The 25,183-nt window shown below is 41.5% G+C and overlaps 1 protein-coding gene across 2 annotated transcripts; it reads right to left on the reverse strand.

Annotated features, from left to right (window-relative positions):
* Positions 1-232: 232 nt before the first annotated feature.
* jtb (jumping translocation breakpoint) lies at positions 233-14,497 on the reverse strand. 2 transcript variants are annotated; one of them, XM_084919057.1, is made up of 6 exons: positions 14,282-14,497; positions 13,668-13,922; positions 13,535-13,587; positions 7,995-8,077; positions 3,339-3,418; positions 233-1,692 (listed from the first exon to the last, which is right to left on the reverse strand). In XM_084919057.1, the coding sequence occupies exons 2-6, from the start codon at positions 13,754-13,756 to the stop codon at positions 1,536-1,538; spliced, it is 462 nt and encodes a 153-aa protein (XP_084775183.1). In that variant the 5' UTR covers positions 13,757-13,922; positions 14,282-14,497; the 3' UTR covers positions 233-1,535. The 2 variants fall into 2 exon arrangements, with proteins under 2 accessions (XP_084775183.1, XP_084775182.1); XM_084919056.1 differs by having other exon boundaries at positions 7,995-8,080; positions 14,282-14,495.
* Positions 14,498-25,183: the final 10,686 nt, after the last annotated feature.

Below are 25,183 nucleotides of genomic sequence, written 5' to 3' on the forward strand. Positions count from 1 at the left end.
TATGGCTGGGAAAGGTTTCAGCCTCTTGTGACCATTAATTAAATAAGTGGAAGCGGATGGATGGATAGTTTTTCCTATTATTATTTGGAGAAAAAGAAATCTGAAAATGTTTAAAAAACAAACTGTCAGCTGTGTGTGTATTGAGGATGAGGAGGCTACTCAGGCCTCTGTAAAGAGGCCACTCCTCTTTACAAACTCCCAAACAAATATAGACAAAAACAGAACAAACAAAAACGGAAAATGTTTTATTTAGATTAGCAAATTTCATATTTCCACTTTAAATATCTATTGATCAACTATCAACTCCACATTCGTGTCAAAGGCCCTGCCCATCCAGCTACACAGGATGTGAAGCTTCAAAGAAAGGACCAGAACTCTGCTGCATTAAATCTCATAAGTACTGAATAACTTTATTTAGGGATGTGAATCGAGAACCAGTTCTCAAAGGATGAGAGCGTGATGGTAAAGTGGAGACCACTTCCGGACAGAAACAACTGCATTATACTGTTAACAAAACTTCGGCAGCATGCTAACACTAAGCTAACAAGAACCCCGAGTGATGTTAGGGCTGAGTAAATGCTGACCCCAGCCCACACAACTTGCAGCCTCCGTTTTTACCGGTTCATGTTTCTAAAGTAGAATCACTTTAAGGTCTCTTTGTTCTGGTTTTCATCTTTGCTTTGTGCTGTCCTCATTAGGATAGGGATTTGTGTTAGTGTGTCAGGCTGTAGCCTCAAGTTTGTATTGCTAATTATGATACAGTGTGTTCCAGATTATTTTACAGACTAACATGACAGTAACGTAACGAGTAGTATAACAAATGTCTTTCTCCTGGGTGTAATTAAGTAACGTACTGCATTACTTTTAAAATAAAAGGGTTCTGTGTAATATGAGCAAGAATGAGTGAGTATTGACCCTAACACTGATCAAAACAGTGAGAGGAAACACCTGCAACATGCACGCACATTTGACATCTGAGCATGTAATAATTTTGGGTGACTGCAGTGTCTTTGATGTGCTGCTTAGAGATGGTGGTGACTCACAAAGTGGAGCCAAAGAGAATGGATAAAGGAATCGATAAGGAAACGAATTGATAAGTGACATTAATAATGGAATCAGAATTGCAAAATTCTTATCAATTCCCATCCCCTAACTTTATTGATCCAAACGTTTTAGCAAAGAACCAAACAACCAGAAAAAAGGAAAAAAAAAAAAAGAAAAAAAAAAAGAAGGTGAGAGCTGCTGGTTACCATGGCATTGAAAACAGGAAGCAGAAACAATAGCCGCAATCCATCTTCTCTAATCTCATTAATTCTAATGATGTCGCGGACATGACTCCACCCCTTGACTTGACTGGTTCCTGTTTATCATATTTCTTAGGGCAGGGCATGTCAGCCATCCTTGTTTCTGTGCCAAGACTTTCTGTTTCCTATATTTGTTTCAAATTTAGAGTTAAGTGTGAAAACAGTCTCTGCAGGTCCATTTGCCCTCTACTGTTAAGACACCACTACAGTCCTAGTTCTGGTCCAGGTATCCTAGATGGACTCAATCTGGCGACGGACCTTCTCAGAGGCAAGACGGTCAAGTCGTCGCTGGCGGATGACAACGAGGACAGCGAAGAGGGTTGTCAGAGCCAACATGGCCGCCTCAAACTTCCAGAACAGATGTTCTTCCATGAGAACAGAGCGGCAGCTGAGTAGGAGGAGGAAGAAAAATTAGTACCTTCATTGGAATAACGTCAGTTCCTGTAGTGACTATTAATCTATGGCTGAGGTGCATGCTCATCTATTAGCTGATGAGTCCATAAAGGGTTCAAAATATTCTGATGTGATGTGAAAGTTATTCATGAACCATGTGTAGCCTAGTCCATAAATGACTATAGCAATTAACTCTCTGGGGTCTAGGGTATAATTGGCCATTTTTGACTATTTTTGATTTGTCTTCAGTTCAGTTCAGTTCATTTTTATTTCAAACATTTCAAACATGTGCCTTCACAATCATTACAAAATATCATTCCATTATTTGTTTGAAAAGGAGTAGGCAGAAGTATTTACTTATTTGTCCCTACCCCCTCAAGTTTTACCTCTCATTCATTTAATTTTTTTTTGTCTTAAATTAAACAAACAACATATGAAACAAAAGTAAAGCAAAACAAAACAAAACATGTTGTTTGTAATCATTCTTTTCAGCACAATTTCAAATGTCTGAATTTACAGTTATTTCATTTTTGACATACTGTATTAGCACGATTGATCTAAATTAAGACAAAAAAGATCAAATCGGAGTAGGAAAAAAAAAGTTATATTTTTCACTGTAAAAACCAAAAAAGAATGTTCAATGAATCATTTTCATAACTTGGAAATGCAAATAGTCGTAACAATAGAAATTGTAATTTTTTTTAAAATTATGCACAGGTTTTGGAAACAACAAAGTTATATGCAGCTATTTACCTAAAAATGCAGCCAAGGCCTCAGGCAGTTTTTATATAACCATTTAAAACTATTAACAGAACAATTAGGTGTTCTGCATCAAATAAGAAGGCACACAAATTATTTGTACCAATCCAAAAAATATTTTCGGTCCAAATTAAGACAGAGGAGAACACCACATACCAAAACTCTGCAGGTCTGACAACAAGAGGTGTATCAAAAAAAAAAATATATATATATATGTACTGACAAATTGCTGAAGTTGATGGTATTGTATAGTGATTCCAAAATGTCAATTTAAAAAAAAAAGAGGTGTATCACTCATGTTGCTGTCTGCTTTTTTCCACCAAAGGCAGACAGCGTTTACACTGCAGTCTGCCTTTGGTGGCTTTTTTGCAGCAACTGTGACATTCAGCAGTCGTCTCATTGTTCTGACACACAAAACAAAACTATCGACTACACTACACACTAACTACACAAGACAACATGCCGTGGAAGAGTTCGGGTCTTAGGAGGTTAAATTTAGGTTTTGTTTAAAGGTATGCCTGCACATGCCAGTGTTATTTTTTTCACCTCTAAAAAGTAAAAAAGCTCTTCTTATTATTAAAACATCTTATTATTCTTGTATTAAAAGTATATGTTTTATCCTCTCTGAATTACATCCGTCTGTTTGTTACCACACTCACTGCTTTGTTTTCCTCCCACTATTTGGTCGGAGGGACTAAAATGGCTCTTTTGATGTTGAAGGTTGGCGACCTTTATTGTTTGTGTGCTGTCATCCATTAGAGTATTTCCTTTAATTTAGAATGATCAGCTGCTCAGATTTTAGTCCTCCCACCTGTTGCTTGCATTCATCATGATTTTGAATGATACATGTCGCCTGTCTGGTTAATCAGGACCCAGACTCACCTTTTGTACTCCTCTCTGCTGGACTGGCTGCAGTTCACTCGCTCTACATAGCCTGTCAGTCTGCAGGCCAACTGTGACTTCTGAAACACACACACACACACACACACACACACACGGCCAATTAGATGATGCTTCAGAAAACAGAGAAGATTGATCTGTGCTTATGTATTTAAAGTTACATTTTAAAGATGATGGAAAAAACTCATGTGGAGGTGTCTAATTTTTACTTTGATTCACCCAAAAGCCCATTTTTCATTAGTACCCATTCGGATGGAGTCACCACAACACAACTCTGATTGGCTGGTTTTCCATTGCAATCGAGTAGAACCCAATATGTGTGGTCAACATAGCATTAGGGCTGCCACAAACGATTATTTTGATAGTCGACTAGTCACCGATTAGTTTTGCGATTAGTCGAATCATGCAGATCATGCATCCATTGGACGTAAAACGTACAGCTTATTGCACCAGCATCTGCTCTTATATAACGATCATTAGCTTACAGCTTTAAGTGTTGAAGGTATGTGCTAACTAAAAATAAAGACAAGATGATAGTTTGTTAAATTTTAATGAAATTTGCAGATTGTTTCGGTGAAGTTTAATAAACTCCTTGCTATCTAAAATATAACAGGACACCGGAGTATATTCTCGAGCATCTCACACTTCTGATAATCAGCTGTCTGCTTGACGTTTATTCAGCTGTGTAAAAACTATAACTTTAATCTCAGCCAAACCGATTTACTCAGGAACAAATAAAATACTAAAAAAAGCCAAACAATAACATTTTTAAGTTATCTAAGTGACTCATATATCATGTTTAACCTGAGTAGCGAAAGACGGCGGTGGGTTTGAAAACGATTTGCCGGGAGTCCGGTGTTCTCACGGCTCTAGTGAGCCTTGGCCCTGGCTAACTATCGAGCTAGTGGGTAACAGACGTCTCCGAAAACGTCGGAGCGCTTTTGAAAGTATGTGGTCTTGATAAACTGAGCAGATATTTGAGGTTTACACAGCTACATTCTCGCCTGAAAATATGTTAAACGTGTATTTTGTGACCCAGAAAGAATAATAAGAGTAATATTAAAACTAACTAGCTGCCGCCATTGTTGGAAACTGAGCTGGGCTGCACTATGAATTCTGGGACAGAGCTACTTCTTCTTCTTCGGGGTTTAACGGCAGCTGGCATCCTCGTACATGCAGTGCTGCCATCTTCTGTTTCAATCCGTTATTACACTCTTAAATCCTACTACTTCTGCAGCTTTTGTGATCTTACAAAGCTTCAAAAGACGCGTCGACTATTAAATCAGTCGTCGACGATTTTGATAGTAAAGCACAGCGTTTTTTGTAGCCATTTCTCTCATTGCCAGGTTTCAAAAAGAGGTTGGTATGATTTTTTTGAATAAGGCTACGTTCACACTGCAGGTCTTAATGCTTAATTCCGATTTTTTGATGAAATCCTCACACTCCTTCACACTACAAATAAAATGTGACAGCAAACGCGCTCTAGTGTGAACCCTCCAAGCGTCCCGCATGCACAAAAGAAGACGTCACACACAACGCGCTCTGTTTAGACCCAGACCCAAACAGTATTGTTTGACTGATGGCTCTTAATATAAAGACTTGTTCCAGACTTTACGTTTCCCAATTTTCCTTTAAGTTATAAAGTTATTTTGTTATTTACTTGCTGTTTTAGAGAGGAGCGGTGCTTCAAAGGATAGTTGCAGATTTCTGTCAGAATCTGCAGATTATACAGTACAAATAAAATGTTCACATTTCTCCAACGTTGTCTTCCCAACAGTTTCATTAACATCTACACTGGATGGCCAGGAAGCATTCTCGATGTCTTCTCGGGTGCTTCTCCAGCGCAGATAATTGGCGTCTGTCTTGTGTCAGTGGCGTAAAAGACGGATTTAATGCGACATGACCATTCTTCTTCTTTGGCTCTCGGCGAAGGCAGTCGCACTTTTCTCCTCTCCTCCGTCCCCTTATCTTCCCTGCTTAGCCTCTTGTGTCCTTGTCTCGTGTGTATTACTTTCCCTGGAACACTCTCTCACAGTCTGTTCTCTAAAACCTAAAAGAGAATTATGGATTTGATCAACTGGTCTCTGAATGCTATTGACACCCTTTTCTCAACGAGAAGTCTGGGCTCGGGAGAGCCCGAGTGCCCTGGAGGGACTTTCCGTGCCGGATACACGATGGACGGGTGGCAGAAATCGAGGGTCGTGTGCCTGGCGGGACTGTCGATCGAGAACGCTGAAGATATCTACCTATTCAGAACCATGATAACAGGGTTCTTGCTGATCTGAGCTGGCTTGGCCCTGGTTTATCGGAGAATTAAGACAGCGGAACCGGCTGTTCAACCCCCCCCAAAGGCTGCCCGCTGGGATTGAAACGATGGGACGAGGCACGACTTCTCAGAACGGGCTCATTGAAAGCAGCATGGTTAAGACCTTGGAGACGCTTACAGCTGCCGTGAATATTCAGAATAACACCTCCGAGCGTATACTGGGTTACATCAAGGAGAGGCCTGCTCAAAATGACACCTTTGAGCGAAAGTTGGATTACATCGTAGAACAGCTCACTGCAGTTGTGAGTTCTCAGAATCGGCTATCTGAGCAAAAGAATGACAACACCACGGAACGGAAGTTTGACACCATCATGGGGAAGCTCGCGGTTCTCCAACGGGAGATTGAGAGACCGGAGTGTTAAAGAACAGCTTTGAAATTCTCCTGAGCTGCTCGCATAAAAGAAAAATCAACAACATCAACATCATAATGCGGATACCTCCTCGCGCCAGCTGTGGGCCCAAGGCTGGAGCCGAACTAAAACTCCCTGATAACGACTGTGTGTTGACTGTTCTTCCCACTCCATGCAAGGCCACCTGGGTTGGCTGGCAGACTGTTTACTTAGCCTGATAGGGCGGAGGACACTGTCTCAGCTGAACTAAGGATACGCACACACATACACATACACTGATACGCACTCACTCATCCCCCCTCCCTTTCCAAACGCCTTTGATGCTTGTCCCCTCCTGGAGAACACGGCGGGTCTGGGCCCACGCTGGAATAATAGCGCAGGGCAGGATGACTGCTGTGTTTCCTTCGGATTACTCCTCACCCCCTACCCAACCCTGTGGCTTGTCACGTGTTTCATAATGTTGTACTGTGGACATTTATGTGCTCTCTGTGCAGAGGAGTTTTTTTGTTTCCTGTTCTCATGCTGTCCTCCCATAGGAGCCCAGCATGAGTAGAGGTCTCTTTTTCCTCTTCTACTTTCCCATTGTTGTGTACTTTTTCAGTGTTTTTCTGTAACGCTGCTGATCTCCGACCTGTAATAATAATAATAATAATAAACTTTATTTATAAAGCACACTAAAAAACCAAGGGTATACCAAGGTGCTTGACAAAAATAAAATAGGAAAAGGGAGATGGGAGGGAAAAGAGAAAGGACCTGGCACGTATCAATTATAAAAACCTTGACAATCATAAGATATAAAAGTAGTTCACAAGCATAACGGATAAAAATGTACAACGCACACCAAGTGTTAACTAGGTGGAAAGGCAAGATTAAACAAATAAGTCTTCAGCCGTGATTTAAACAGTGGCATAGAGTCAGACGTCCGGATAGCAACAGGAAGGTTGTTCCATAAGACCGGGGCAGCTACAGTAAACGCACGGTCACCACGAGACTTCAGCCAAGAACGAGGTTGCTCCAGAAGAATTTGGGTAGCAGATCTAAGTGCTCTGACAGGAGTGTGTAACCTGAGAAGCTCATTGAGGTAGCTCGGCGCCAAGTTATTAATGGTTTTGTAGGTGAAAAGTAATATTTTAAATTGAATACGGTATTTAATTGTAAGCCAGTGCAAGCCAGCAAGAACAGGAGTGATGGAAGAAAACTTCCTGCTACCTGTCAAAAGGCGTGCCGCTGCATTCTGGACAGTCTGCAATCTAACGAGAAGGGTGGAGGAAAGACCAATGTAAAGAGAGTTGCAGTAGTCCAACCTGGAAGTCACGAATGCGTGAATGAGTTTTTCCAGGTCAATGTATTGACCTGTATTCCCATGTGATGTCTGTGTTGCGTGTGTAAGTCGGGGAGGGGGGGTTCTATTCCACTGCGGGGCAACCTGCATGTGGCCAATAAAGCCTTGATTGATTGATTCATTCATTCATTCAAACAGCAGTCGCTTTCTAAAACATCAGATATGTATCGGATTCAGTACACATACGAAAGTGACCCAGATCGGATTTGAAAATATCGGATTTGTGCTGTTCACACTGTCATACTATGATCGGATATGGGTCGCATAGGGTCAAAAAAGTCAGATTTGATGCGCTTTCGCCTGCAGTGTGAACGTAGCCTAAGACTCTCCTGACTCATGATGCCACTGAGCAGCCAATCAGGTAGGTACTAATGGAAAAGGGGCTTTAGGTAACTATTTAAAAAATAAATAAATAAAAATGTATTTTAAAATAAAATAAAATAAAATAAATAATTGAAACAAAACAAAACAAAAAAAACCCACAAAAAAACACAAAAAAAAAAACACATGACCATCTGCCAGATAACTTTATCTGCCTGTCCAATGACTTGATCAGCTGATTTCTGAACAGTGGTGACCTGAGAGTTGACGCTGCCCTATGTGGCACTGAAATTACTCACAGTATTGAAGTCGCTGCAGCGCACGCACGCCTCCGTCACCACAAACTCCTCCAACAGCCAGCAGGGGGCGGCCTCAGGCTTAACTGCTGCCAGGACAACAACAATATGTTACTGGCTGCATATACTTTCTGTGTGTAGCTGGAAGTGAAATTATTATTATTATTATTATTATTATTGTTGTTGGATTAAAACTAGTGAACCTGTCACATGACATGACTTTGTTTCCACAGAATGAGTTCTTCAACAGTTCTTTAAAAAAAGAAATCTTTAATTAAAGCCACACTTTATGCTGTTAACAAAGAAGGAAGAGGCAGGAGGAATCCATTTAGGGATACACATAGAACAAATGGGATTTCTGGTTAGCTCAGCGAGGTATACAGTCAAGCCCATAATTATTCATACCCCTGGCAAATTCTGACTTAAAGTTAATTTTATTCAACCAGTTATTCAATTTATTCAAGTTTTTTTTTTTTTAATGGAAATGACACAGGCATCTCCCAAAGGATAAGAAGACAATGTACAAGAGGCATCATTGTGGGGAAAAATGTACTTCTCAGCTTTTATTTACATTTGAACAAAAAGTGTCATGTCCAAAATTATTCATACCCTTCTCAGTAATCAATAGAAAATCCTTTACAGCAATCAAACGCTTTCTATAATTGCAGACCAGCTTTTTGCATGTCTCCACAAGTATTTTGCCCATTCATCTTTCATGTTTTTGTCTGCTAACTATTTCTTCACCACTTTTGCTGTGTGTTTTAGGTCATTGTTGTGCTGAAATGTCCACTGGTGCCCAAGGCCAATTTTCTCTGCAGACTGTCTGATATTGTTGCTGAGAATCTTCATGTATTGCTTTTTTTTCCCATGGTGCCATTTACTGTGATTACAGGGCTCTACACTAACTTTTGGCCACAGTTGCACTGGTGCACCTAACTTTTTTCCTTAGGTGCACCAGCACAAAAATTAGGTGCACCCAAATTTTTCCACCACATCACTGTATTTTAGCCAGGGAAACCGGTCAAGCCACTCTCTTCGAAATGTATACACTTTCCCCCTTTTACTTTCAGTGGGCTCTGGCTCTGAGTCAATCATATGTGGCTCATTATCTGAAGCCGTCTCCAGACCAGTGTTCGACATAACATGAGAGGTTAATGGCTCTGTGTCATAGCACTGGCTATGAATTTCAGACGGATCAGGCCTCAACTTACCTTAAAAAGTTATCAATCATTCATTTCATCTTGCCCCACTACCCACACACACATCCACTACATCCATCGCTACATCCACTTCTGTCAGGCCTAGGGTACTCACTAGGGCTGGGTATCGTCACTGACTTCAATAATCAATTTGATTCCGATTCACAATTCGATTCACCACACCCGATTCAATTTTGACACAAACAGTCAGAAATAATATAATTCTGATCATTTATCAGTACTGACACTTGTGAGATTTCAGAGGTGTAAGCATCACAGCAGATGCCTTTGTGTCAAAGTAACTGAGGATAAAACACAGAAAAACATGAAGGAGATTTTACTGGAATGGCTATTTATAGCATATAACCACCTTAAAAATATTCTGCAGTAGAACAAAAACTGAAGAAAACCATGAATCAATATATGAACATTACCCAATGCTGCTGAAGTGAAGCAGAGCAAAGTTACAGGTTTTATTAGAGACACAGCCAAGCATTTGGCATAAATTTTAAAAGTTTACATTTCTTCAGTATCAAAAAAATAAATAAAAGAAAATAAAAAGAAATGAAGCTTTCTTGTCGGAAGTCATTTTTTGAAAAAACAAACAAACGGTAACGGTATAAACAAGGTGGTGGACTGGCCAGATGCTGGCCAATGTGTAAAAATAACTCAGTTGTTTGGTGGTGGCTATGGCGGAGCTTCCATAGAGGCCAGCAGGTGGATGAGGGAAAGGGGAGGCAGGAGGAGAGACCTGAGGCGGCCACCGGTCCGAATGTCAGGTAAACTGAACTTCAGGTAAGTTGTTATGACCTGCAGTCTATCTGGGTCAGATATAAACTAAGTTTAGGTGTAGTTTATTTTCATTGTGCTGACTTTTTACAGTCAGTTACAATAACTCGTACTGCGTACTAGCTAGCATGACGGAGTTTCTATACAGTTGGGTGGGTGCTATGATGTTACTGATAGTGAACTTTATTTTATTCATAAGGTTAGTTAGTTGAGTTGCCAACCGTCCCGTAAAAAATGGAATCGTCTCATATTCAGAGAAAATATTACACGTTTCGTATTGAGCTGAAAAGGAACACAGTTTGTCCCGTACTTCAGCTAGAATGGAAAAAGACACAAAGCTGGAGTTATTCTGCGTCTTTACGCTGTCAGCTGCCTCTTCTTCTCTCATTCTCTCCCCTCCCTCTCCTGTTGCTACTTCAATCATGAAACTGATCAATGAACAGCTGATCGGCTTTTCTGTCACAAGTCCCATCTCCCTTTTTTGTTTATCGCCCACTTTGCGCCAGAAAGAGAAAACCAGCGGATATCGCGCTAAACAACAGCAGCATGTTTAAGCTTGATCAGCTGTTGTTAGAATTTATTCAATATTAATTTCTAGTATCAGCTGATGTTTGCTTGAGCCACAGCTGTAAAAGCTGCTGGTTTGGTTATCTGGTGAGAGGGAAACATGAAGATGAAACCAGGAGATGTCCTTACTGAATCATCAGAGCTGAACAGGTGATGGAGAAACAGGGTTACCTTTAAGGTGGCATTAATACGGAAGAGGATTAGGGCCACTGGAAAAAAAAAAAGTGGGCACGTCTTTTTTTTTTCTACTTTTCCAGAATTCTGAGAAAAAAGTCAGAATTCTGACTTTAATCTCACATAGACACATTAGTTGTGCCGCTTCTTAATGATGGTATCTCAGCTAACAACCCCAACTACCAGATTCAACTTGTAATTGGCTAAAAATAACTTAGCCTACCGGTGAGAGGGACATTGCTAGCTGGCAGCTTTTTCAAGCAATGTTGAAATTTCCACATTCCAACACTTCAAATGCTACAGGAGCTGTCTGCTCAGCGTAGCATCAGCACCATGGAAATACACCGATACATCCAAAGACTTGAGACAGAATTCACAATGTGTTTTCGGGACTTTCAGGTTTATGGACCAATGTTTTCTTTTCTGATCAAACCAGAAAGCTTTAATGAGCAGCTGGATTTGTCTCACATTAACTGGCTGGACACAGAGGACATTGGAATGCAGCTGACTGAACTGAAAAGCTCAAGTCTGTGGGGGTTACAGTTTGCAGAACTACAAACACAGCTGGTATCCATATATCCATAGATGTGCGTGTTCATGGAGCTTGCATTTTCACATGCTGGACATCACTACCTGACAAGTTTAACTGTTTAACATGTGTATCCCTATATCAACACACATTCCATATTGGCCCAGTTTATTTTTCTTATCATTGTTGTGAGGAGACCATAAATAGCATTTGCATTTTATGTTGTACAGTCCATTTGCTGTTATGGAGTTCTTGTTATGGATAAAAAGTGTCTTTTTTTGTTTCAAAATAGCTGATAACTATTCGCTGATAGCTGCCAACATCTGCGAACATATATAATTCTATAAAGTTGTTCTATATAGTGTGTTCATATAGAGCAGCGGTCCCCAACCCCCGGGCCTCGGACCGGTACCGGTCCGTGAGTCGTTTGGTACCGGGCCGCGAGAGTTGAGGCTCAGGTGTGAAATGTATGGTTTTCAAGGTTTTTATCAGTTTTCAGCGTTATTTTGTTATCGTTTTTATCGTTTACTCGGTTTTCCTGGGTCTTTTCACGTCTGTTATGAATAAATCTTCTTTTTTTCGGTACCGGTACTAGTTTTATTTTGTTGTATTTATCCGCGACACCTTAAAGGCCGGTCCGTGAAAATATTGTCGGGCATAAACCGGTCCGTGGCGCAAAAAAGGTTGGGGACCGCTGATATAGAGTGTTATAAAATTTATTGCCAATGCAATCATATGGCACATTGACTTCTGAGGAAATTTTAGAAGGCACTCGTCATCAGAAAGGTTGCCAACCCCTGGTCTAGTGCATAAAAAGACATAACACACAGCGCGGACCTGGCACATCAGAATCAGTGAGATGTCAGCTTTCTCACCCAACATCTCACTGATTCTGATGCATCGGGTCCACGCTGTGTTTACGTCTTTGTGCGGAATCTTTTTTTTCTCAAACGGCTGGTCGCACTGTTGCGATGTAGGGGGTTTTTTTTTTGTCACACGATTGAGAAATTGTGTGTGACCAAATTGGTCGCAGTCTAGAGCCCCGGATTAGGTTGCCTGGTACATGGCCTGAAAAAGAGCTCTAAAGCATTAGGTCCATGTTTTACAGCGGGGATGGGGTTCTAAGGGTTGAAGGTTTCTGATCTTTTTAAAAACAAACAAACAAATAAACCAAATGAAGGAAACATCATTGTGGCCAAACAATCCAATTTTTGTTTCATCTAACACCGAAGACCAGAAGTCTTCTTCTTTGTCCAGATGAGCATTTAGCCATGCAGGCTTTTGTATGCCTCTCTGAAGAAGTGGCATTATCCTTGGTCTCTCTAGAAGTTGATTCTGTTCATTTGGATGTAGCGTTTTCAGTGGGAGAAACGTTTTGTTACTCATCCAAGTGACTTCTTCAGTCTCAGCTGACTGCAGGTTTCCCCAATCTTATAAACAGTACATTTGCATAATGACTGAAACCAGCCCACTGAAGGAACAATGGGCTGGGAGGTCAGTTCCTTAATCTTAATTATGCAAATTCTCATGACCATTGATCAACAACTACCAGCAGAGCACAGATTCACCAGGATGATCTTGGTAGTGAGCCTTGGATTCTTTTTCACCTCTCTCACTATCCTCCTGGCCAGCACAGGTGTCACTTGGCTTCCGACCATATCCTCTGTGATTTTCCACAGTGCAGAACATCTTGTATTTTTTAATAATAATTTATACTGTAGCCACTGGAACTTGAAAACATTTATATATGGCCTTGTAGCCCTTTCCTGCCTTGTGAGCCGCTGGTCCTTACTGAGCTCCTTTGTCTTAGCAATGACTATCCACAAGCCAACTGCAGAGAGCTGCTGTTTTTCACCTGTTGAGTTGATTAAAACATCTGTTCCCAATTAATCAGGGTAATTAGGATGCTTTATAAGTGCTTGGACTATTTGGAATAGTATAGAACTTTGGATTTTCCCAGAGACTGTGACAGTTGTGAAGGGTATGAATAATTTTAGATGCAACACTTTTTGTAAATAAAAGCTGAGAAATATTTTTTTTCTACAATGATGCCACTTGTATGTCGTCTTATTATATTTTAATGTTTTAGGAGAAGCCTGTGTCATTTCTGGTAAAAGAAAAAAAACACATGCTGGTTGAATAACAGTAACTTTAAGTCAGAATTTGCCCGGGGAATGAATAATTATGGGCTTGACTTTAATACAGAAAGAACAATAGCTGCATTTTTTTAAAGCAAGCTAACAAAACATAGCTCTAAAAACAGATGACAAGAGTTTGAGACATACCTGTAACTGTTCCTATAGATTTCTCCTCACTCAGCAGAGCTGCTCCGAACACCCTGAAACACATTAACATTTTTGAAAGTCATATGACTTTACCACAGTGCTGCCTGCAGGTTTGGATGACCTCTGAACTTACCTGAGTGACACAAGACCCCAGAACAGGGCATGCAGTACAAGGACGCGTGGGCGGCAGCAGGCGACAGGGATCCGACAGTCACCCTCCATCAGTCTGCTGCCCCAGCACCACAACGCCGTCGCCACGCTGTCCGCCTCCTGACCGGTTATTGAAAAATTATGATTCGTGGCCGAGTGCTATCAGTCCAAGCTGTAGTCAGTCTTTTACCACGATGCTCACATTGATCAAAGCCTTAAGGCTCCACGCTATTGAGAGCTGAAAAAACAAACATATGTCACTTTGCTAATCGATAATCAGAGTGCAGATGATCACAGTTCAGTGTATTTAGTATAAGAGTACACAGCCTAATTACTATTTGATTGGATGATTCATGATAAAATTAATCATCCAATAAAACAGCAACAAATCTAATCAATAAATGAGTAATGAGCAGATTCATTAACACAGACACAGCAATATTTCACTCAGCTGATCATTAATAACCCATCAATAACTTAAAAAAGAGCTAATATCACAGACTTTAAGCGGCTTACAACGTGATTTTCTTTGTATTGATCAGTCTGCTAATGCTAACAAGTTGCTAACACGTTAGCAATACCGTTAGCTCTACTCACCGCGATCTCTTAAAAAAAACACCCGCCATATTGGACTCAACGCAGGGAAGCAGAGAAGAGGAGCCTAAACATAAGAACCGCCGATGATTCGACACTGCTGTTAAATAAAGCGCAGAGTTAGCGGCGAGCAGCTGAACTCCATCGATTGTTGTTACCGGATTCACACAGACAGATTAACCACGACACGCACAGACAGCACTTCCGCCACAGAGTTCACTACCCGCAAGGATAAAATGCTCCCAGGAAAAGCGTCTGTTATATTCATGTAAATACAATAATATATATGCATGCGTGTGCCCCGGGAGAAACACACTAAACATTTTTCGCTAGGTTTTATAATTAAAGTTTACGGACTGTAAAGATTATTTTAACACTTTTTGTCTTTATTTACGTACTATTGTCTCTTAAATCTTTTATGTAATTTAGGAACCGTTATTTTGAAGGGCAGAGTGCAGGCGCAGCCATATCCTGTTTTGCTAGAAACTACATGTAGATTTAAACGTCATCATTCTCTACGGCTGTGTCCCAATTCGGGGTCTGCACTGCATTCAAGTACTACGTGCGAGAAGTGCGGAAGTGAGAGGCTTGTGAAATGGGACGGTCTAGCCTTCGTCGCGCTGTTCAGGTTGCCTAGCAACCATGATACTAACCGCGAGAAACGTTTCATACAGCATTGTGTGACAGAAATGAAGGAGAAAAAATGTTTTGTTGGTCATTCATTTTTGTCATGACATAACTTTGATTAGTTGAGTATCTGAGGCTGAGACCACGGGACTGTAAAACATGATTGTTGGGCTTCATTTCTGTACTGAACAGCCATTTTAAGATTAGTTAGTAAATAACAATTAGCTAATATTGTTCATGAGACTAAAATCATCTCACTGTGGTAATGTAAATATAATATGGCCAATATTATATGTATTGTCAGATTATTATGATGTATATATATATATATTACAGCAGTTATTTATATTTCCTATCACCTTAAATCTTCACTCAAAGACAAGTACCTTTGACAGTGTATATACAGATGTATTATACATAAGAGACAAATATTGTTCGTTTAATATGTTGGCATTACTAAATTTGGCTCAATGCTTACATATATGTGTAAAAACAAAATGTACGAGCTGTGATAACTGTTTCTGATAGAATGAAGAGTAGACTGATATATTGAATATTCCTTTATTGGGTGAGAAAATCATACCATGTCATAGCTGCTTTAAGTCATACAGAATAGATATCAGAGCCTTAAACAGGCTGACTTCTGCTAAATGGGTAAAACTGGGCAGAAAGTATACAAACACATAACATCCTTACAGAATATGATGTAACACTATAGATCAACTTACCTCAGAATATATAAAGCATATAAACAATTACAGCAATATGATGCAACAAACACAGCAGTACTACTAATCGAAAATACTCAAAGCTTCATAGAACTGAAACAAACATTTATTTTTAGGTCCATTCTGCTGCTGATACATACTTTAGGTTTCTGAACATTGAACTTGTTGCTGCCTTTCATAGTGTGTAACTTGAAGGCCCTGAGTACTTTCTCCAACACTGAAAACACTGGAATGATAAAATTATTTGAACATTACCTAATAAGACTGATTCAGGACAGAGAATTAGTTATGTTAAACTTTTCTAGCAGTCCTTCACAAACAGGGAACAGTCTGTCTATTCTCTCCATCTGTCAGCTGCTGCTGGCTCTTCCTCCTCCTCTTCCTTACACACTGCTGAGTTTGTCCTGGTGGATCATCAGGGGTGCAAAGCCTCACAGATGATGTGCAGCAGTGGGTCCCTCAGTCTGTCCTCACTCTGGACACTTGCAGTTGTCACACATGGAAATCAAATGTGTGATAAGCTGCAGGATTCAAACATAAGTGTAACTTATAAATACATGCTCATACTTTTATTACACAACCAGGGAGAAAGAAAAAGAGAGAGTGCAGGACAGACAGACAGGTGACAGTCTCAGGTGTATACATTGCTACAAAACAGCACAAAAGAAGGAGGATTTAGTGTTTGTGTTATTACGAGTGCTAAACAAGAACAGTTCCCAGATGGTACAGTGGACACATGTGTGACTCCTGTGATTAAAGCATCTTCCTTTCAGCTTAACGAGTGAACCGTCAGCTTGTTCAAACACACGTTAAAGTCCGTTTGGACCCGGCCTTCGCGGTCTACGTGGGCCGGGTCCTTCGAAGACCGAGAAGGCCGGAAGTGCGAGGCTGTGAAATGGGACGGTCTAGCCTTCAGATTTGCATCACCGCTGTGTCGGTGGAGTTTAATAAACTCGGCCGTCTGCTCCTTGCTATCTAAAATATAACAGGAGACTGGCGTAAATTCTCGACCGTCTCACACTTCTGTTTAATCAGTTTTCTGTTTAACGTTTATTCAGCTGTGTGAAAATCCCGGCGGAACCCACCCGATGGATTAATAAAGTTGTATTTAATCTAATAACTTTGATCTCAGCCAAACCCATTTACTCCAGAACAAATAAAACACAGAAAAAAGGAAACCAATTACATTTTTAAGTTATCCGAGTGACTTATATGTAGGGATGGGTATTGATAAGATTTTCACGATTCCGATTCCATTTTCAATTCTGTTTAACGATTCGATTCTTTATCGATTCTCTTATCGATTCTTTTTAAAAAAGTAGAACACTAAGGTCGATTAGCTTAGAACTTTGTTTTATATCTTCTCTTTGAACAAGATAGAAATTTAGGAGTAACATGGCCTTACAAACCCAACAGTGAGATCTTAAGAGATCCACAGCCTACGGCTCTTCAATGGGGTGTCACAGGGTCCCCGGGGAAAAAAATTGCAAATGTAAAATAATAAAATAAATATTCCTCTGTAGCAATAACGAAGTATAACATAAATTATTCTGTAGCAATTACACAAAAATATCCAGTAATGTCCCTGCCTACAATTAAACACATTCACTTACCGAAAATCGGGTCATCTGCTGTGGCAAATGGGTGCAAGCCTTTGACCACAAACTTAGTCACTGCTCGGTGACATTCGCTTATCCTGGCCTGAAAGGAGACGCTACCGGTAGACTGCAGCGAGAACTGCCAGCATCTGAGCCAGACTCTGTTTGTCTCTTTCATCATGGTCACCTAAATGCACAGTAATGGCAGGTTTTGTAATAAGGCAGATCGCGCTAACATAATATGCACTGTTAGTTGATTATTTACCTGCCGCATTAACGGGAGAGGACGTACAAACGTTACCTCTGCTGCTGGGTTGAGATTCACGAGTCCGGAGCAGAATTAAAAACACGACATCCATTTAAGGCGTGTCGCGTGTTTTGTGAGCAAATGCTTTTGCATATTCGTAGTGTTTCCTCCCTTAAATGAAATATCTAAGTTGCCCTGTTGTCATCCCCAAACTTTTGAGCTTTTGAGCGTTTGAGCCGCTTAGGCGCCGTGTTTCCTGCCAGGTAAATGACGATCCGCAACGTGGTGACATCATTCGGGGCGACTGGAATCGATAAGGGAATCGTTTGCAAAAATGCCAAACAATTCCAAGGAATTGAAACAGTGGGAACCGGTTCTCAACAAGAACCGGTTTTCGAAACCCATCCCTACTTATATGTCATGTTTAACCCTTGTGCTCCCCTTCGGGGCAGCCCCAGACCCCGGGGGTCCCAGAGTACCCCACCCTCAGTAGAGACAGGTGAATGAAAATGAAAAAAAAAAACAGAACGATCATTTGGGGTCGTCGAATGCCCCAGAGCGATTCTAATGGGTTCGTCAGGGGATCGGGAAAGAAATCGTAGCACTTGGGGGCCGCGCACAGAAGCTGCTGCGGCAGCGTGGGGGTCATTGATACCCCAGTACATGAAAATGAAGCATAATCACAATAATGATAATAATAATAATAATAATAATAAGAAGAAGAAGAAGAAGTATACAACACACAGACGCTTCTGAGTTTTATTTTATTTTATTTGAAATTAATTCAATTCAATTCAATTCAATTTTATTTATATAGCGCCAAATCACAACAAAAGTCGCCTCAAGGCGCTTCATAGATACAGAGAAAAACCCAACAATCATATGACCCCCTATGAGCAAGCACTTTGGCGACAGTGGGAAGGAAAAACTCCCTTTTAACAGGAAGAAACCTCCGGCAGAACCAGGCTCAGGGAGGGGCGGCCATCTGCTGCGACCGGTTGGGGTGAGAGAAGGAAGACAGGATAAAAGACATGCTGTGGAAGAGAGACAGAGGTTAATAACAGATATGATTCAATGCAGAGAGGTCTATTAATACATAGTGAGTGAGAAAGGTGACTGGAAAGGAAAAACTCAATGCATCATGGGAATCCCCCGGCAGCCTACGTCTATTGCAGCATAACTAAGGGAGGATTCAGGGTCACCTGGTCCAGCCCTAACTATATGCTTTAGCAAAAAGGAAAGTTTCAAGCCTAATCTTGAAAGTAGAGATAGTTTCTGTCTCCCGAATCCAAACTGGAAGCTGGTTCCACAGAAGAGGGGCCTGAAAACTGAAGGCTCTGCCTCCCATTCTACTTTTAAATACTCTAGGAACAACAAGTAGGCCTGCAGAGCGAGAGCGAAGTGCTCTAATAGGGTGATATGGTACTACAAGGTCATTAAGATAAGATGGGGCCTGATTATTTAAGACCTTGTATGTGAGGAGCAGGATTTTGAATTCAATTCTGGATTTAACAGGAAGCCAATGAAGGGAAGCCAAAACAGGAGAAATATGCTCTCTCCTTCTAGTCCCTGTCAGTACTCTTGCTGCAGCATTTTGGATTAGCTGAAGGCTTTTCAGTGAGTTTTTTGGACATCCTAATAATAATGAATTACAGTAGTCCAGCCTGGAAGTAATAAATGCATGAACTAGTTTTTCAGCGTCACTCTGAGACAGGATATTTCTAATTTTAGAGATGTTGCGCAAATGGAAGAAAGCAGTCTTACATATTTGTTTAATATGTGCGTTGAAGGACATGTCCTGGTCAAAAATGACTCCAAGGTTCCTCACAGCGTTACTGGAGGCCAAGGTAATGCCATCCAGAGTATGAATCTGGTTAGATACCATATTTCTAAGATTTTCAGGGCCGAGTACAATAACCTCAGTTTTATCTGAATTAAGAAGCAGAAAGTTAGCGGCCATCCAGGTCTTTATGTCTTTAAGACATTCCTGCAGTTTAACTAATTGGTGTGTGTTATCTGGCTTCATGGACAGATAGAGCTGGGTGTCATCTGCATAGCAGTGAAAATGTATGCTATGTCTTCTAATGATGCTGCCTAAGGGAAGCATGTATAATGTAAACAGAATTGGTCCTAGCACTGAACCCTGTGGAACTCCATAATTGACCTCAGTGTGTGAAGAGGACTCTCCATTTACATGCACAAATTGGAGTCTATTAGATAGATATGATACAAACCACTGCAGTGCAGTACCTGTAATACCTACAGCATGTTCTAATCGCTCTAATAGGATATTATGGTCAACAGTATCGAACGCTGCACTGAGGTCTAGCAGGACAAGCACAGAGATGAGTCCACTGTCAGAGGCCATAAGAAGATCATTTGTAACCTTCACTAAAGCTGTTTCTGTGCTGTGATGAGCTCTGAAACCTGACTGAAACTCTTCAAATAAACCATTCCTCTGCAGATGATCTGTTAGCTGTTTGACAACTACTCTTTCAAGGATTTTTGATATGAAAGGAAGGTTGGAGATTGGCCTATAATTAGCTAAGACTGCTGGGTCTAGAGATGCTTTTTGAGTAAAGGTTTAACTACAGCCAGCTTGAAGGCCTGTGGTACATAGCCGATTATTAGAGATAGGTTGATCATATTTAAGATCGAAGAATTAATTAATGGCAGGACTTCTTTGAGCAGTTTTGTAGGAATGGGGTCTAAAAGACACGTTGATGGTTTGGAGGAAGTAATTATTGAAGTTAACTCAGAAAGATCAATTGGAGAAAAAGAGTCTAACTTAACATCAATGGTACTAAGAGTAGCTGTAGATAATATTACATCTGTGGGATGATTACTGGTAATTTTTTCTCTAATGATAAAAATTTTATTTGTGAAGAAGTTCATGAAGTCATTACTAGTTAACGTTAAAGGGATGGTTGGCTCAACAGAGCTCTGACTGTTTGTCAGCCTGGCTACAGTGCTGAAGAGAAACCTGGGGTTGTTCTTATTTTCTTCAATCAGTGATGAATAGTAAGCTGTTCTGGCTTTGCGGAGGGCTTTCTTATAAAGCAGCAAACTATTTCTCCAGGCTAAATGATGATCCTCTAAATTTGTGACACGCCATTTCCTCTCCAGATTACAAGTCATCTGCTTTAGGGTACGTGTTTGAGAATTATACCACGGAGTCAGGTACTTCTGATTAGAGACCTTAGTTTTCACTGGAGCTACAGTATCCAGAGTCGTACGTAGTGAGGAGGTGAAATTATTAACAAGATAATCGACCTTTGTTGGGGTAGCGTTCAGATAGCTGCTCTGCTCTGTGTTGGTACAGGGCATTGAAGATGATAACAGTGGGTGGATTATATTCTTAAACTTAGTTACAGCGCTTTCAGAAAGACATCTACTTTGATAAAATCTACTCTCCACCGCTGTGTAATCAATTATTGTAAATGTAAATGTTATCAGGAAATGATCAGACAGGAGAGGGTTTTCAGGAAACACTGTTAAATGTTCAGTTTCTATGCCATATGTTAAAACAAGATCTAGAGTGTGATTAAAGTGGTGGGTGGGTTCTTTTACATTTTGAGAGAAGCCAATTGAGTCTAATAACAGACTAAATGCCATGTTGAGGCTGTCATTTTTAGCATCTACGTGGATGTTAAAATCACCCACAATAATTATTTTATTTGAGCTCAGAACTAAATTAGATATAAAGTCTGAGAAATCAGACAGAAACTCTGTGTAAGGCCCAGGTGGACGATAGATGATAACAAGTAAGACTGGTTTCTGAGTTTCACAGCTGGGGTGGACAATGTTAAGCATCAGGCTTTCAAATGAATTAAAAGTCTGTCTTGGTCTTTCATTAATTAATAGGCTGGTGTGAAAAATTGCTGCCACACCGCCCCCTCGGCCTGTGCTTCGAGGTTTCTGGTAGTTAGAATGACTCGGGGGTGTTGATTCATTTAAACTAACATAATCATCCTGCTGCAACCAGGTTTCTGTAAGGCAGAGTAAATCAATTTGTTGATCAATTATTAAGTCATGTACTAACAGAGCCTTGGAGGAGAGAGACCTAATATTTAATAATCCACATTTCACTGTTTTACTCTTTGGTTCAGATGTGGATACTGTATTGTTCTTTCTTTTTGATTGTTTATGTTTAAGTTGTTTGTTGCTGGTTTTTAGTTTGTTTTTTGTCTTTTTGGAAGCTGACACAGTCTCTATGGAGATGGGTTTTTGGGGGGGTAGCAGGAGGAGAGAAGCTGCAGAGAGGCGTGTAAGACTGCAACTCTGCTTCCTGGTCCCAACTCTGGATAGTCATATTTTGGGGGGTTTAATAAATTTGTCCATATTTCTAGAAATGAGAGCTGCTCCATCCAAAGTGGGATGGATGCCGTCTCTCCTAACAAGACCAGGTTTCCTCCAGAAGGTTTGCCAATTATCTATGAAGCCCACATCGTTTCTGGGACACCACTCAGACAGCCAGCAATTTAAGGAGAACATGCGGCTAAACATGTCACTCCTGGTCTGATTGGGGAGGGGACCAGAGAAAACTACAGAGTCCGACATTGTTTTAGCAAAGTTGCACATCGATTCAATATTGATTTTAGTGACCTCCGATTGGCGTAACCGGGTGTCATTACTGCCGACGTGAATTATGATTTTACTGAATTTACGTTTACCCTTAGCCAGCAGTTTTAAATTTCCTTCAATGTCGCCTGCTCTGGCCCCTGGAAGACAATTGACTATGGTTGCCGGTGTCTCTAGCTTCACATGTCTGAGAACAGAATCACCAATTACCAGAGTTTGACCCCCGGCGGGTGTGTCACCGAGTGGGGAAAAACGGTTAGACACATGAACGGGTTGGTGGTGTACCTGGGGCTTCTGTTTAGGACTATGCTTCCTCCTCACCGTGACCCAGCCGCCCTCTTTCCCCAGCTGCTTGGGGTCTGCCGGGGAACAGCTAGCGGGGCCTACGCTATCTTCGGCTGCACCAGCTACAGGGGCCTGGCTAGCTACGGGTGAATGAAGGGTGCGAAGCCGAGTCTCCAATTCAGTAATCCTGGCCTCCAGAGCTGCAAATATGCTACATTTGTTACAGATATCATTACTGCTAAAGGAGGCCGAGGAGTAACTAAACATCTGACACAATGAGCAAGAAAGTGCAGGAGGGACAGGTGAAGTAGCCATGGTGCTAACGAGTCGGCTATGAGCTAAGCTAAGCTAGCGAAACAGTACAGAGACAGTGAGTGAATACTTTGGCTATAAATTAGGTAGTGAGTACACAGAAAGTGTGCTTCGGATGAAGCACGTGAAGATTATACTATGAAAGAAGAATGTATTTAAAAGTTGTTAATTAAATTGCTAAGCAAATAAGCTACTCAGAAACACCACTGTGTTTGAGCAGGAACAGGAAGTGATACTCTACCGCAGAGCGAGCGAACACCAAGTGACAGCGCCACCAAGAGATTACACTCACGATACAACTGAGGCAATCTGGAAGGCAAAATAAAAGTCAACAACGGGGTTGAATCAGCCTTTCAAGACAAACGAATCTCAGTAGATATGTCAAGAACAGGTTTACATGAAAAAAAAAAGGTTTACATGAAAAAATATCAACAAACTGTCCGTGTTTCAGGCACTCGGTGCTGTACAGCGCCTCCTGTGGACGAACGTCATAGAGCCTGCCCGAAACTAGGCGAAAAATTGAAACGGGAGTGGCAGCCACAGAGGGAAATGATGACCTATCCAGGCCATACCATTTAGGGACATGCGCAATGGGGGCTGTATTTTTGATTACAATATCAACAAACTGTCCGTGTTTCAGGCGCTCGGTGCTGTACAGCGCCTCCGGTGGCTGTGAATACATGATAAAAATGTCACCGTAGGATGCGTGCATTGAAAGAATCAGCCTTTCGTGACAAACGAATCTCAGCAATCTCCTTTGTAACACTCTGTGACCAGCTGCAGCTGGCCGATTTTCACCACATCCTCTCCCACCAGTTTGTTGTAGGCCTCGGTGATGGCGTCGAAGATTCTCCTCACCGATTTCAGCTCATGCAACAGCGTCTCCGCCACGGTGCCGACCTTGACGTCGTCCGCTTCCATGTTGCGGGCGATCAGGAGACGTTGAATGGAAGGAATGAAACGAGGCGTGAGGAGTCTTTTCCTGATGCTGTAATAATGTTCAGCGTAAAAGTCATCGTCCAAGACTCGCAGACACTCGTGTTGTCTCTGGCTGGGGTGATTGGTCTTGCACCCGTTGCACGCTTCGGTGCGGTACTCGTTGATCACTAGGTCGAGTAGGTGATACACCGCAGTTTTCACGGTATCGACGAGTAAAGAAGACGCCCAACCGCCAAGCTTGGCGTCTTGTCGCTCGCCCGCCACCGCCGCATCACACTCCGCGTCGGACAGTATCTCCCCCTCTTCTGAGGAACTGTCAGTTGTGCCGTCCGAGGAACGGTCCTCCTCGTCGCGACTTAGGGGTGCAGAGTCCATCTTTTTCTATTTTTTTTGTTGTTTTATAGCGACTTCATAGAACAGCTACAGCATAGGCAAACATTCAGTGAGTAAGTAAGTAAGTAAGTACATAGACTGCATTGGAACTAGAAATCCTAGAAAACAAGTGAAATGAAACTCAGCCTTCATAGTTTAATAAGGAGAAACGGGGTGGGACAGTGTACAATTTAACTGAGAATATCCAAGGGCTCCACCGAGCCCCATGAGAACATAAGATGTAAAGTACGCTCCTGCACCAAATAATCCCAAGGAAGGGAGGCCGAAGAATTTACACCGCTCCTTCAATTCGATCCTCTCCTCTTCTTCCCTTTTTCTTTGTTCTTCCTCCTTTCTCCCCTTCAGCCTTTGTCCTTCTAGTTTCCTCTGGGCCGCCTTATACATCTCGTCGTGTAGTGGTTTCCTCCACTGAAATCCACCATTTCATCTATTTCATCCAGAAGACAGCCCCGGAGTGTCGATCACAGCGATATTTCTTCCATCTTTGCCCTCTGCCTCTTTTCTCAGACAGCCGTCGGTGACAGACTCGGGCGAAACGTCTTCTTTGAAAGCGTTCGCATCCCCCAGGATGGTGTTTCCGGACGCACTCTTTCCCGATCCTGTTTTACCGACCAGAAGGAGTCTCAGTTCTTCACGGGTCGCAGAGCCTGCGGGGTTGGGGAAATGATGGTAACATTTGAATCATTCTAGAAAAACCCCCCCATAAAACACTATGTTACACTAGGCTATTCTTTTGTTATCTTTCTATTGATGTTGACAGCAAGCAGTTTGTCCACATAAAGCGAGTACCACAAGCAGCACACAACCCTGGGATTGCACTTTACCTTTGTATCGATGTTGACAGCGAGCAGTTTGCCCACATAATGCCAGTAGCACAAGCAGCACACATCCCTAGATCCGGCCTTTGGTCGCCAACATTTTCAGTAAGCTAAGAAAAGAAGAAAGAAAAAAGAGGTGAAATTAAGGCACATTCAAGGAAAGTATTTCAGATCAGATTAGCAAGTTAAACCACACTGAAAATACACGTTGAATAAACCATGGCCCCAAACTGGTCGGTTGTCCCATGTGTTTCCCCCGTAGCTGCTCCGGGCGCACACACAATGAGCCCTGGTTTCGCGACGCAGGCGTAGCAACAACCTCGTTCTACTCCTCACTGCCTCCTGTGTGTGTGTGTGTGTGTGTGTGTGTGTGTGTG

Source organism: Perissodus microlepis, chromosome 22, assembly GCF_051167445.1.
Source record: "Perissodus microlepis isolate ML-2025 ecotype Zambia chromosome 22, ASM5116744v1, whole genome shotgun sequence".
NCBI lineage: Eukaryota > Metazoa > Chordata > Actinopteri > Cichliformes > Cichlidae > Perissodus > Perissodus microlepis.

Excerpts from the sequence above, each read along its gene's own strand:
- jtb (XM_084919056.1), bottom strand. The coding sequence starts at position 13,756 with ATGGAGGGTGACTGTCGGATCCCTGTCGCCTGCTGCCGCCCACGCGTC. Across the intron at positions 13,588-13,667 it reads TGGGGTCTTGTGTCACTCAG|GGTGTTCGGAGCAGCTCTGC; the intron begins GTAAGTTCAGAG and ends AATGTGTTTCAG. Across the intron at positions 8,081-13,534 it reads ATCTATAGGAACAGTTACAG|CAGTTAAGCCTGAGGCCGCC; the intron begins GTATGTCTCAAA and ends TTGTCCTGGCAG.